The sequence below is a fragment of the Lepisma saccharinum genome, chromosome 1 (genome assembly GCF_977018435.1).
Source record: "Lepisma saccharinum chromosome 1, izLepSacc3.1, whole genome shotgun sequence".
Lineage (NCBI taxonomy): Eukaryota > Metazoa > Arthropoda > Insecta > Zygentoma > Lepismatidae > Lepisma > Lepisma saccharinum.
Window position 1 is genome coordinate 190,443,735 of NC_139229.1, and position 14,999 is coordinate 190,458,733.

General features: G+C 37.5%; 1 protein-coding gene and 1 pseudogene across 1 annotated transcript; both read left to right on the plus strand.

Annotated features, from left to right (window-relative positions):
• The first annotated feature begins 5,918 nt into the window (after positions 1 to 5,918).
• On the plus strand, positions 5,919 to 6,947 carry LOC145987734 (histone-lysine N-methyltransferase SETMAR pseudogene; annotated as a pseudogene).
• Positions 6,948 to 9,679: 2,732 nt separating this feature from the next.
• Positions 9,680 to 14,786, plus strand: LOC145977810 (uncharacterized). The gene is made up of 2 exons (XM_083110119.1): positions 9,680 to 10,338; positions 13,738 to 14,786. The coding sequence occupies exons 1-2, from the start codon at positions 9,848 to 9,850 to the stop codon at positions 14,705 to 14,707; spliced, it is 1,461 nt and encodes a 486-aa protein (XP_082966245.1). The 5' UTR covers positions 9,680 to 9,847; the 3' UTR covers positions 14,708 to 14,786.
• The last annotated feature ends 213 nt before the right edge of the window (positions 14,787 to 14,999 follow it).

Sequence of the window (14,999 nt, forward strand, 5' to 3'; positions counted from 1 at the left end):
CGACGTGGGACGAATTGTAAGATCCAAACAACCAATTGTATTTTTCTTTTTTTTCGTACATCGAGCGCGCAAAGGTAATAGGCAAATTCTAGATCGGTCTTTTCATTTTTTTTTATTGCACATGATGCTTTGTGTTAAGGAATGGCATTCTGTTGATGTTTAGTACATGTTATCGTCTACCACAGACTAACAAGGAGGCTCTACTTATTGGCGTTTTTATTTCAATTCATGACGATCACATAGTGGAAGACAGACAATGAAAATGGTGATGGAAAACAACACTTACTATTTCATCGCAGTTTCAGTTTCATTGCACCATTTTGGTATGCGGAAAACACCTTTCACTCGGTCATTTCGTCTTGTTTGACATTTGTACTTACCTATTGGCTATTGCTAACCATTCTTTAAGGTGGGATTTTGCTTTTCTCACAAAAATAATTTCAATTTTTCACATTACGAGTATTTAGTGTTCTTCCTTTTTTCGCTTTTTTAAGGCACAATATGGCGGGCACAGCTTGGCGCGTCGTGGATCATCAGTGGGTATGCAGTGTTTCCAACCTTCTTAACCAAAAAATGCCCCACAAACCATTCACGGAAGGTTAGGTTAGGTTCAGTTAGGTTAGGCAAATATACCAAAATGAAAAACCAAACCATTCACGCATAGCCCCAAAAACCATTTACGGAGAGCCTCACGATCCATTTCCGGCAAGGTTAGGCAAGCATAGTTAAAATTTTGTTCATAAAACAGTGCGATACAACTTTAAAAAAAAATCACCTTTTTGCAAAACAACGGCATGGTTGGAAACACTGACAGGGGGTTACGTCATCAAACATATGGAACATCCGGTCCATGTAGAGGAAGAATGGCAATTGTGCGTCGGAGATATATTTCTCTTCGAAAATACATGAATTCCTGGTCCAATAGATTCAACGATGAAAGAAAATTCCTCCACGAACTTTGAAAATGCCACAGTAATTCATTTCCGTATGTAGTTTCTCCCGTAAAATTGAAGAAATGCGTTTTCCCTATATCAAACTGTTACCTCAGATGGGTGGGGGGCAGTGCTAGGGAGGGTGGGGGGTTGCCCAGTATACTGTCCGCGAGGAAGGTCCCGTGAGAACAAAAGGAAGTATGCCGACCAAGGGACAAGCTTTTACAGGCTCAGATCCATCCTCTTGTTTTCATCTTTACTCTATCCTCCCCAATTTAACAAGGGAGGAACATTTCATAAAAGGAAATCGGTAGAAAGAGTTGGAGGTCACAAATAAAACAAACGAACGCCATTACCAGTCATGGAATTTTCTTCAACTTTTTCCAAGCACTATGCTAAACCCATTTTATTGAATGGTCGAAATTCCTAATGTTGCTTAACTACAATAAATAATCAATAACGCAGTTCACAACTCCAAAATAGCAAAATAAAATTGAACTTAAAACTACTACAGTCATCAGAAAATGATAATAAATTAACAATAATTGTATAATAATAATAGTAATAAAAAACCCTAGCATAATTTTATCACATTTAGCATAATTTATGAGTTGAAACAGCATCTTTGGTACCAGTTCCGTATATCGGAAACACATTAAAATCAGATATTTTGTGTTTTGCATGGTTCGTACTTACCAATTGTGTATTGCGGAACATAGTTCAAGGTGCCATTATGCTTTTTACATAAAAACAAACACAATATTTCACATAGAGAGTAATTTTTCTTATTCCTTCTTTCGCTTCCTTAACACACAATATGACAAACATCTTGACTACTGTAGTGGGTATGCAGTGTTTCCAACCTTCTTCACCAAAAAATACCTACTATTGTGTTTGTCACGTGTGCAAATTGTACATTATGCATGGGTAGCTGACCATTTCCGATAAGGTTGGGCAAGTTTAGTTTAAGAAAAAAGGGGTTGGAAACACTGACAGGGCATTGCATCATCAAACGTATGTAGCATCTGGTTCACCTAGCGAAAGCAATAGCACTTGTGCGTCGGTGAGATATTTCTCTTGAAAAATACATGATATCCCGGTCAAATAGATTCCATGATGAAAGAAAATACCTCCACAAACGTTTGAAACCTTACTCATTTCCGTAAGTAGTTTCTTCTGTAAAAATGAAGAAATGTGTTTCCGATATACGGAATTGTTACCACACCTTTTCTTATCAGGAGTTTGGTATTGGCAAAGCTGTTCTTAATCCATAAATGACAGGCAGGGAGGGCCTGCAGCTAACATTACAAATCCAATGGCTAATCCAAGGTACAGGCGATACATGTCACTGTGTAATTGAACGAATTTTCGAAACTTCCCTCAGTCTGGTTACCATAACTTCCTACACCCCAAAAATTCCACGAGTCGCCACTGCACCTAACCTAACAACGAAATCATTTAGGGTTGTTATTAAAATACTAGGAGAACTAAACCAAACCCACCTAACTTAGCAACGAAAGGATGTAGTGTTCAATCTTCAAACATTTTGGCTGTGATCAATAGTAGAAACGCATTTAGGGATCTTATTTTAATGCTAAGAGAACTAAACCTGACCCACCTAACCTAACCAAAAAATGACTAGGATTATTATTAAAATGCTAAGCAAACTAAACCTCGCCTGCCTAAGCTAACAGTGAAAGCATTTAGGGTTATTATTAAAATGCTAAGGGAACTAAGTGTGATCCTCACCCTAGGATACAATCGTAAGTTTTTCAGGCGGAGATCATGGTATTACTCTGTGGTCTTGTGTAGCTGTCTTTTGTAATGTCTTTGGCCAGACAATATCAGCTGTAGGCCAAAGCACTGCTCTCATTCTGAGTAGACATGCCATTTTGAGTCCCTGTTTTGTGAATGCCATGCTAACACGTATACCGACCGTGTAGCCAATTTTTTCAATCACTTTTGCCATCAAATTTGTGTTTTTCACTGTTTTCTGTTGATATTCATTGGTAATTATATTGTTGTTTGTCTCCATTTACTTTTTACTGCTAATATTTCCCTCTAAATAAACTTTGAAATGAGATATTTGGCAAGAATGAAAAACAGATCCAAGTATGGCTTGTATCTCATAATATGTAATGAGTAATATCACAATACAAGAAAGTATTTGTTACATAATTAAAAAAATAATTTTCAGTTCCAAAAAGTGATACATATTTCACATAAGTATTTATAAATTATCTTAATATGATTGAAATGATGGAATATAAAAAAATATTAGAAAAAATGACAAACAATGAAACCACGCTCACCATATATCAACTGCGTTACTCTGGTACACGTATACCAATGGAGGGTTAACCGTTTATTCTTTGGTTTAAATGATGAAACATTATATGTATTTGACGCTAAAATTTTTCATTCAATTGATTTTTGCTTCATTATTCTGTTTGAATACTATTTTTTTTTTTTTTTTTTTGAAGGATGGAAATTTCTAGAGTGGTGGTCGGTCAACAGACCAGTTTGACCCTCCCCTCCATCTGAACCCCCACCACCATATTGTAGATATATATGTCTGTAACTTTTCCTTTTCCATGATGCACACTAACATGTTTTTATAGTAGATATAAGCAAGTTACCGAAGAATGAACACCACTGACTATAAACACCTTGGGCATGCATGCATGCACATACAGAGTTATTCCAAATAAAGCAGAATTATTCAGTTTTACTTCTAGTTGCTGAGTGCTATGTCATTATTATGAATGTGCCTACTTTACATAATTTGAATGCTTTACACAAAATGCCCCACACATTTTTTTTTTTCTTGAGAACTGATCATTCAACAATAATGCAAGTCCCTGTTTGGTTCTATGCGTCAACTTTATGGACAAATAGACTAATCGCGACCGGACCTACAGTTTAAAGTGGGATGGCTTTGCACCATAATGGAAGGAGGGCATGTATGCCATCCCTGTAACAGATCATATATCGTTCCCGTAGCAATCTCTTGACAGGCTCAAATGTCATCCATGTAACAGGTCATATCTCATTTCTGTAGCAATCTCTTGACAGGCCCAATAACACTTTTGTCTTCAAAACCTTGTTCCACTCATTGTGTCCTTCAGGCCTCCCCGATGGCGCAGTGGTAGCGTCCTCGCCTTGTAATCAAGGGGTCCCAGGTTTGATACCCGGTGGAGGCACATAGTGGTTCGGATCCCACTTGAAGCTGTAGGTCCAGTCCCAATTAGCCTTACTGTGCATAAAGTGGACTTAAAACACCAAATCAATCCAATCCAATCATTGTGTCCTTCATTGGGCCAAACACACAAAAATCTGATGGAGCAATATCAGGGATGTACGGGATTGCCTCAGGCTTGCGTACAGGTGGGCATTGAGATGTATGAGCAACATCTCTCTGGGATACCTGTTAGTCTGCACTCGCCGGAGTTGCTTCTGGAGTTTATGGAGGGTGCTGATGTAAGCGTCAAAGTAAACTGTTGCACCTTGTGGCAGCACATCCACAAGGATATAATGTCTTGGTTAGTAGTTGTGGGTGGATGCCGATTATGGCAAATCATCCAGCACCGCCTCTTCCCATTTTGATTTGCTTGGCCCAGCATCCTACTGTACTCCTATCAAGTGGAGCACTTCCGTAGACAGAACTCAATGTTGAGAATGTTTCGTACACTTTTGCTTTCCTTCACTAAAAATGCAATGCTCCCCGTTTTTAACTGGTATCTCTCACTTTTGCCATTTTCATTGACTGATCTGATCTGTCAAGACAGTCATAAATTACACACAAGTATATGCAAGTTGTCTAACCTGCTGGATACAAATTCCTCCATTTATATCTTACTTCTAGGGAGTGAGAGAAATAAGAGGGGCATTACTTTCTGAACAACATTTGTATATGCACGTGATTACTTACTATGTCATTGTTGTTGAATGATTTTTTCTTTATCCAGTTTGTGTTAATATTTGTGCTTTTCCTTCTAATTTATGTGTGTGTGTATGTCCATATATTTTCTAACGTGAAAAAATAAAATCCTCTGTTGTTGGATTGGTGTTAAAAGTACTGCAGCAAAATATTTCATCACTGGATGTGCTCCTTTGCTTCCAATGGTTGAAACATGCTTAATTTTCATTGATCTTTTTTAGTATTTCACATTCTGTACAGAACATGTTAAAGAAAGACAAAAATAGGTGGAATTTATTGAAAACATGTGCAAATACTCTCCCCACCTCCAGTGAAAAATTCTGCCACTTCCCAATACCTAAAAATAGTAGAGTGATATTTATTTACTGGAAGATTTAAATGGGAGGATAGAAGAAATAAAGTACGGAAGGTACACTGAAACCAGATATAGTCTACTGTTTTTGCTGCACGATCTGCAGAGAAAGCAGATGGCATAATTTATGCAAACTTACGTATTTCTACTTTTAACAATTCCTAATCCTTTTTCATGCTTCCCATACAGCACACACATATCCAGGTAATATCTAATCTAATGGATATCTTCTGGATATTTTTCAAAATTCTGGATATCCAGGGATTCTGTGGATCATTTTTAAGCATATTTTGGACATTCTATGGATGACTTTTGGACGTGTTTTGGACATTCTATAGATGACTTTTGGACATGCTTCAGATGTCAGTATGACTTGATCCATGTGATCAGGACGTTATACATCTACACATTCAAAAAATGCTTTGTATTCACATGTGTATCCATGATAAGCAGAGTATGCACAGAATTTGAGCTTATTATTCACTATCACAGGCACGCACACTGTAACTACCAGGTAACCAAGAAAGTTCATGCAGTTTTTACAACTGCCCGTAGTTTTCGTGGGGTAGTACGCAGTTCAGCCGCCAGGGGTACATGTATGTGTGATTGGCGGAAAGCTCATTCCTTGGCACGTCGGCTAACGTAGATAACAGGTCGCAGTCGATAGTTCGGGAGCAAGTATTCGCAGTGAACCATGTCTGTGTCGAATGCAGTGATCAGGGCGTGTTTACTGTATGAGTACAAGTTGGGCATAAAAGGAGCGGAAGCAGCAAGAAAAATATGTGCAGCGTTTGGAGAAGGTACAATTAGTGAACGGACAGCGCAAAAGTGGTTTCAGACCTTCTCGAGTGGCGATGAGACACTGGCAGACAAACCTCGATCGGGCAGACCGAAATCTCTCGATGTGGACCAACTGAAGGCAGCAATTGAAGAGGATTCAAGTCAAACGTGTCAGGAACTCGCTCAACGATTTGCGGTAAGTGCTGAAACAATTCGTGTGCACTTGCATGAGCTTGGCAAATCATGGAAACTGAGTGAGTGGGTCCCGCACGAGCTGACTGCTGCGAACCGTCTCCAACGACTGAACATTTGCGCATCCTTGCTCACTAGGAACAACAACTGTCCAATTTTGGACCGCATTTTGAAGTGTGATGAAAAGTGGGTAATGTACGATAACAAGAAACGCTCATACCATTGGCTATCGTCAAATGACACCACACCTTTAACTGCAAAACCTGCTCTTCATCAGCGGAAGGTGCTGCTGTGTGTCTGGTGGACTACGACTGGGATTGTGCATTATGAGTTCTTGGAAAGTGGTAAAACCATCAACAAAGAGGTGTACTCCGCGCAATTGCAAAGATTGGCCGAACAGCTTGCAAAAAAACAACCTGCATTAGTGAATAGGAAGCGTGTTCTTTTCCACCAAGACAACGCTAAACCGCATACAGCAAAGATGACCCTGGAGGTGATTTCTTCTCTCGGCTGGGAACTTCTGCCACATCCAGCGTATTCACCCGACATCGCTCCATCAGACTACCATCTTTTTTTGTCTATGGACAACCATATGCGCAATCGACATTTCCAAACTCGCGAGGAGGTTGAAAACGCGGTGGTGCAGTTTTTTGCGGCCTTACACAAATACTTTTTCAATCATGGCATCTACAGGCTTGTACAAAGATGGGAGAAGGTTGTAGAAGCGGATGGTGGATATTTTGAAGAATAAATATAAGGTAAACACATTTGTTTTGGACCTTTTCCTCTTTGCACTAAAACCGCATGAACTTTCTTGGTTACCTGGTACCTCCTCAATACTACCTTGCTGGTGAGGGAGACAACTTCGTGTGGTGTTTGTGAGTTATGAATTAATACTGGATCACAGAGTTTGGGTCCTAACATAACTAACTTTAGACTACACACTATCAATGAATCTTTTCACAGAAAATAGAACACTTACTCGTATGTCAATTTTTAAATAACACGTGGACACAATACCGTACATCCCATGAATATACAGAATTGGATATCCTCTGCATATTCAGGATGGGATATCCATGGATCTGATCTGGACATTGTGGATATTCCTGGGATATTTCTTCTATATGGGTTAATGTTTTAGTTTGTGGATTTTATTTAGGAAGGTCTCTGATGTACACAGGGCTCGAAAAATCCCGGTCGCCAGGTCGCCATGGCAAATAAAAATTTCAGCCTGGCGACTGTGATCTTATGCTGTAATATGTACGAAATTTTGATGATTCTAAGTTCAAATTGCAGTACAGCGTAAGTTAGCAAATGATTTTTTTTTCAACGTTGTGTGAACATTCCAGAGAGTCAGTAATAATGTCTTACTCTTTGTCCCCCCAACACCCCATTTCCTGTTTTCTAGAATGATTTAGCGATGTTTTGAATATTGTGATGCTCAGCTTCTCATACAGTGTGTTTCAAAAGTTGCACAACCCAAACTTTGAAAATGTATATCATGAAAACCGTAAGAGATATTTACACCGGGTTTTCTGCATTATAAAGCCTCATCAATTGAGATATTTTTCAATGCTTAAAATTATCAGTTTTCTCCATACAGAAAATTTAGATAGATTAATAACTGGCGGAAGGCAGCATAAATTTTTTTCCAGAAATGCACTTTTGAATGAGAAAAATATGTAAGAAATTATTGAAGGGTCATAATTAGATGTCTGATGTCACGTCAATCTGTCATTTGCGACCAATATTGGTCATGTCGTCAATCTGCCATTTGCTACCAATATGGGTCATGTCGGGAATCTGTCATTTACGACCAATATTGGTCATGTGCAACATTTGATGAATTTATTATTGGCGATTTTATGGGTTGAGTGAAGGGCCATTTTTGGGACATATGTGGCAATGCTAGCAGGTCGAAATATAGTCAACAGACGCACGACACATGTGCCTAAGTATTGGCTATACATTTACGTGAAAAATCATGAACCAAGATTTTGTGCCGAAATTGGACTCTTGAGAGAATCCTAGTCTGCCCCTGGTTACACTGAATTCTCTTTGCTCACTTTCAACGCTACTATGCCTGTTCTTTTAATTGATTCAGCATGACATATTCTTTGGAGCAGTACATGTGCATTGCTGAAGAGTATTTTACTACTCATTCTTACTCTCATGTGCAAGAGGTTTTCCAAGAAAATCCCCTGCTGCTGCTGTACCTCACAAAGCAACTGTTTTACAACTAGTCAAACACCAACAAATTATCTCACAAATTGTTAAGTTGGTATTATTATTGAAGATTAGGCGCACACAGGAGATGTACTATGTAGGACTCGAACCTGGGTCTCTGGCATACCATGCGATTTCTCTAACCACTCAGCTACTGAGCCAACCTGGCCTCACCTGATTTCTCGCTGTCGCTGTTTTACCTGTGTGGAATCGTCTCTGCCAGTGCTACCTCAACGGGATCTCTTGACTTTGAAACACAGTAGACTTTGACATTGCCTGGTTCCTTCCAGCGTAGAGATGTTAATGCATTTTTTGGTGAAAATTTCTACGTAGTAGCTACATTTCCTGTGTGTGCCTAATCTTCAATAATGAACAGGCGAGGCTAGGCCGGCTCAGTAGCTCAGTGGTTAGAGCAATGGCACGGTATATCACAGACCTGTGTTGTAGTCCTGGTCGAGCCTGAATATTTCATTGAAAATTTCTGCGTTGGTATATATTGTTGAAAATCAATTCCCAGATGTGTTCAGCAAATTAACAATATTTTTTAAAATTATGTAATTGTTTTTATTTGGATACATGCTAACATAAATTTATTTACTCAGTGATAGCCTACATGATTAGTTTAGTGCAGAAAACCTGGTGTAAATACGTCTTACGATTTTCATGATATACATTTTCAAAGTTTGGATTGTGCAACTTTTTAAACACACTGTAGTATGCACAATTGCTAGTAGGTAGTTTCCTGGCGCCTGATTTTCAGAGCTGGCGCCTAGCTTTGAAGAAAATTTTTCGAGTACTGGATGTACACATTTATTAGTGAATAATAAATAGTGTCATATTAATCAGTGCACATAAACATCTTGGTACAGTCTGTTGACCTATTTGAATTAATTCTCATTTTAATATGAAGATAGTCATTAAGCAATATAAAGACAGAGTTTACTACAGTATTTGTTCGAATGTTGGAATATGACTATAGAAATGGCTGTTAATAGTTTGACACTATACCACGTGTAGGTTAGTTATTATTTAGTTCTATTATTTTTTTAACAAATTAAGTATTATTTTTTGTTTTGTTATTTGAAGGAGTGACTTATTGTTATTATAATTAAAACTTTTTTTAACAGCAAAAATTAAGTGTTCTAATTAGTTATTTTCTTGTATCAGTAAATTATACATTTTTATTTTTTCTGTTTTGAAATTGCTTGCTATCATTTTGCATGAAATATCTCATTGAGTTTTTAACATTTATTTCAGACATTCACCAATATACATATCAACATGGTTTGCTAAGAGAACATTATAAACATTGAATAACAAAAATAAAGTGTTTGAAAATAAAGCTCTATTCATAATTTACTAATATAAATTATTCATAATGAGGATCAGATAGGCAAGAGTATTTTCTGAAATTTTAAAAAAATGGATGTGAAGCAAGAATTTCACCCGATACTCAATTTAACTGAGGAAGAGCATGATGAAATTCCAATTAAGAAAGAAGAGAATATTAGAATAGTCAACCATGATAATTTACCAACTATAAATCCTATGTGTAAATCAGAGAATTATAACATTATCAAAGATGTAGTTTCTAAAATGGATGAGGATGCTTTCAAAAATATGAATTATCATGAAAACTTTAAAAATTTGAGATGGGATGCAGAGAATACAGGAATGTTAAAGGATGTAGATTCTGTAGAACCACTTGTTGAGAAATCAAGTGATGAAAAATTTGAAGATAAATCTCACTGCAATATTGTGAGTGAAATAAAATTAGGGTTAAATGAATTGTCCAGCTCTGAGGAGGCTAATGTTCAGTTGTACAACACTATTTTAAATGACTTTGTAATTGAGGAATGTGCCCACACACAAATGAAATATGATGTAGATGAACTGGATGCATCAAGTGAAAGGTATGTTCATTGCAAGAAGTTTTTAATCTTGTATGCCAGAATAATACTTAACATAAAATGAAAGATAAGTGTATGTAGAATTTTGTCTTGATCAGAATTGGACCTACAATTTAAGGTAGGATCTAAACCACTGGGTAATGAACCCGACCCCTTGATTACAAGGTGACATTACAACTATACCATGGGAAGGATTTTATTTTCAGATAATATTAATATTTAAGAGGTTATTTTTCCATTGCACCTGGTTAAGCAGTGAAGATTATTAAACAAAGTTTATATGTACTATTATGATTATTTCCCTTTTAGTTTTTGTTATGATGATGATTGCTCAAATAGAGACCTTTCTAAACACTCAGTTCTCCAGAGTCCATCCATTTTTATTAATTGTCATATTTCATATTGTCTCTCCGGTCATTATACATCTTGAACACAGATTTAATCTTATAATAGCTTACATGAATTTAACTCTTATTTAAGTCTGCAGTCATTTCAGTGTAAATTATATTTTCAAGTATGTAGTTGTAGTATTAGCCCAATCTATACCGCTCGCAATTCTGGCTGGGAAACAACGAATCAGCGATCAGTTGAATTCTGTTCTACTGACATCGGGCATTTTTGTGTCACAATGTACCAAATGCTGCTAGCGGGACACAGAAGTTGCCAAATGTACTGTAAAACATATACATATATATATCAGAGAGAGAGTGAGAGTGAGAGTGAGTGAGTGAGTGAGTGTGTGTCGGTGTGTGTTTCTTTGTTTGTTTGTTTGTTTTGCTCAGCCCCGTTCCTGGATGAATGTTGTACAATAGTGCATAGAGCATGGCAAATTAGTACACAAAACACTGTACAATAAACCAATAAAAACAACTGACAAAAACAGACATACACTTGGCAACAGTGTAATGGGAGAGCGATGTTGCCCCAACAGCTTTTACTTTGCAAATGAGTTTGTTGACACTCATCGAGGCAAAAAGTAGGTCAGCTGCCAGTTGAGTCTGCGATCAGTATAGTTTGCTGCACTTTTTGGCACTAGACGTAGTAAAGGTGTATCCTGGTGTCAGGCTGATGCAAGGAAATGAAATTCAACCAAGTAGATGGATAGCATAGCAGTGTTCAAATTCAGAAGATTCATCAAATGCTTGTCTGCTGCTTCGTTAGCACTCACCATATGACCATACACCACATACTACACTGCTCCAGAATGTAGTGCAGACACCAAATCAACGAAGTAGACGAATCTGTGTTGAACCCTGGCCCGTAGCTAGAGGGGGGGGGGGGCAACTGTCCCCCCTGTGAAAAATACAGAACACATTCCTACCTGGAATTCTCACTAATCTTTACAATTATATTATGTGTTACTCTAGCAACATAACAAAGATTTTGGGATTTATTAGGGTGTATGGGATTTCGTATAATGTCTTATCTGGGGGGGGATTCCCTTCCAGAATCAGACTTCGGTAAATGATTTTGCAATTTTCAGTATCTAGAACAGTTGTGGCATTTTGAGTATTTTTGTATTAAAGGTGCCTAATGTGTTCGGATGTTTTTCTTCGATGTGTTGCTATGAACTTGGAACTGCTTAAAGTTTTGTTTCCCAAGTCTATCTTTTGGTGATTCATGTGGTAGAGAGAGAGGGAGTGGATATTTGATTTCTGTTACTTAGCGTTGCTTTTCTGCCACTTCTAGCTAATTGCAACAATGAGTAATGACGTGAAATTGATAAAGAAACATTCATAAACAGTGCCGCAACCACAGGTGTGCAGATGGCATTGTCCCCCCCCCCCCTTGCGACCTTGGACGGAAGTTCATTCTAGGGGAAGCAAACATTGAAGTAAAAAAAAAAACAAGACTAGGAGAATCTAAGAATAGCAGGACAACTGGATATCCATGATGGAATTAGTTTTTACGTGTTCCTTGCATTTTTCTTCCAGATGGTCAAGGGCACTTGCAAGGGGCACAGAGGGTCAATTGCCCCCTATCGATTTCAAAATTTATACAAATAAAAATACATTTCGTAAAATTTTCTTCCTCGTTTCGCTCGCAATGTCTGCTATTCTTATAGTCCAAGTTCAGAGCCAAAGATATGGGGCGGCAGGAGTCGGCCCTGGGAGCCAAACGATCTATATGAAAAAAAATGTTAAACAGAATACCACGGTGCTCCGTAAATTATTGTGCCCTATTAAAACAATTTATTTCTATGAAACTTAATATGAAATATTAATGATGACACTGTAATCCAAGAAGTCATTGATCAATCAAAGGATTCCTATTTGTTTGTCAGGTGTCAAAACATGTATTTCAACTATAGTATAATACAATTTACACACTATTTTGCAAAATGGTTAACATAACCAGTAGGCAAACATTGTCTGTAGTGATGCAAGAGTCTCTCCTTTGAAGGAAATGGAGTCCGTGGTGGACTAAGGACCCATGTTTTAATGTTTTAGCAAGTACAAAAAAAGTACTACAAATTTTTACACAATTCATGAAAGTGTAGATAATATGTACCCATTATTATTTAATTAATTTGATTTTTGTTACGTAACACAACACAATGGTGTTGTTGGATTCTCGTTCGATTCCTTTGTGCATAAAAATCTTGCATACTGGAAACTAGAGGGAAACATTATGAAGCACGATTTATAAAGGGCTCCCTTAATCAGTTGCAGAGAGGCCCAAAGCTGTTGGTAGTACATATTAATTCGCCTATTAACATTATCGACCTGTAAATATCAAGTAGATACAGTCCCTATTAGCCTATTTATGTTAAACTCTATATTGTTTAGCAATCTGGAAAGGTCATCATCGAATTATTGCTATTTGATGTTGCTGGAAGGTTTTTTTTGTTCGTTGCAGTTTCAAGATATCGTCCCTTTTCTGACACTTATATCTTTTTGGGAAGAGCAAAAAGTGCCTCTGTGTACCCTGCTATCTCTGTCAATGCGACACAATATATTAAAAATTTGCCACCTCTAGGATTGACTTCGCCCCCCTACAAAGAATTCCTGGTTACGGGCCTGTTTGCACTATGCAACCAACTAGACACGCGAGGGCAGAGAGAGTCAAAAAGTGCAGCAAATTAGTTGGTGCTATTGTTGCATTCAAACTTCGTAACATAGTGTTGATATTTTTTTTTGCAGTTGTGTTTCATTATTAGTTATATCATTATGCAAGGGTGTATCCAGAGTTTGGTTATTTTTGCCAGTAACTAAGTAGATAATGCGTACTTTGCTTTTTTCTTTGAATTGCACTTGTTACTGCAGTTTTCACTACACTGTATTTTGAGATATCCAATCCATGTAACTGGAAAAATACAAAAATTTCGGACTGATTGAATTTATGTTGTAATCAATAATACTTTTTTTTTAATATATATAATTCAAATTTCTTTCCTTGCAGAGTAAACAATGTAATTCCTGATAGAGACTCTCTCCAACACCATGAACTTTCAAGACTCCAAACAGATAATGCATCACTATGTGGAAGAAAAATCATTACAAAGAGTGAATTTTGTTGTGATTATTGTGGACAGTCCTTCCTCAGAAAATCCGATCTAGGTAGACACTTGAGAACACACAACACTAAGTTCCAAGGTTCTTGCACATTTTGTGGGAAAATATACTTTAGAAAAAATACCCTATCAACACACATTAAAACATGCCGTCAACATGAGAGAACCAACCAGAAGTCATCGTCTCGAATTCCAGCTAAGGATAGTGGCATTCTCAAAAGTGGATACCCATTCAGTTGCGAACATTGTGGAAAATTCTTCACAATGCAAGGCAATCTGAAAAGACATCTGGCTTTACACACCAGAGAACGGCACAGACCGTGCGACATCTGTGGGAAATTATTTCCTCGCAAGGGGTCACTCATTGCACACATGAGGCTACACACTAATGACAGACAATTCACTTGCAGTATTTGCATTAGTTCGTTCACCTCGAGAAGTGGCCTTACCAGCCACATGAGAGTTCACAAGGAAAATTATTGTGAAGCAGTTCCAGGCCTTGTAACTCAAAAACATATTTGCGAATATTGTGGAGAGCCTTTTAATGGAGCAAAGAGATTGAGGGACCATATCAAGACACATACTGGAGAACGCTTCTATTGTGAATTTTGTGAAAGATCTTACAGTGAAAAATATGACCTTCAGAAACATTTGAATTCACATGTGTCAGGACGTCAATTCAAGTGCGATATTTGTGGAAGATTGTTCTTCAGGAAGCAAGAACTTACCAAGCATATTAGAAGACATGAAAAGATACGTTCTTTTAAGTGTGGAATGTGTGGCAAGTATTTTCGTGACAAATATTCCGTCTCTGTCCATATTAAGAATGCAGTGTGCAATTATGGTGGGGCCAGTTGATATATTGTAAGGACTAGCATTTTCAGAACTGTGTGTAAAGATATGCAAACAAAATAAAACATGTCCAAGAAAAAAAAAATGTACTTAGAAGTGGTTGAATTCCAGATCTTCCAACATGTTGGAATATTTTTTGGTTCAGCCTTCCATGAATTTAGAATGTTAAAATACTAAAGGAAAGTAGGATCATGCTACCATAATGACCTTAACTTTACAGGTAAGTCAGATTTTTGTGACTACCAACATGATTGATTCTGATTTCTCCCCTTATCCATGTGTTACTGTATTAATATCT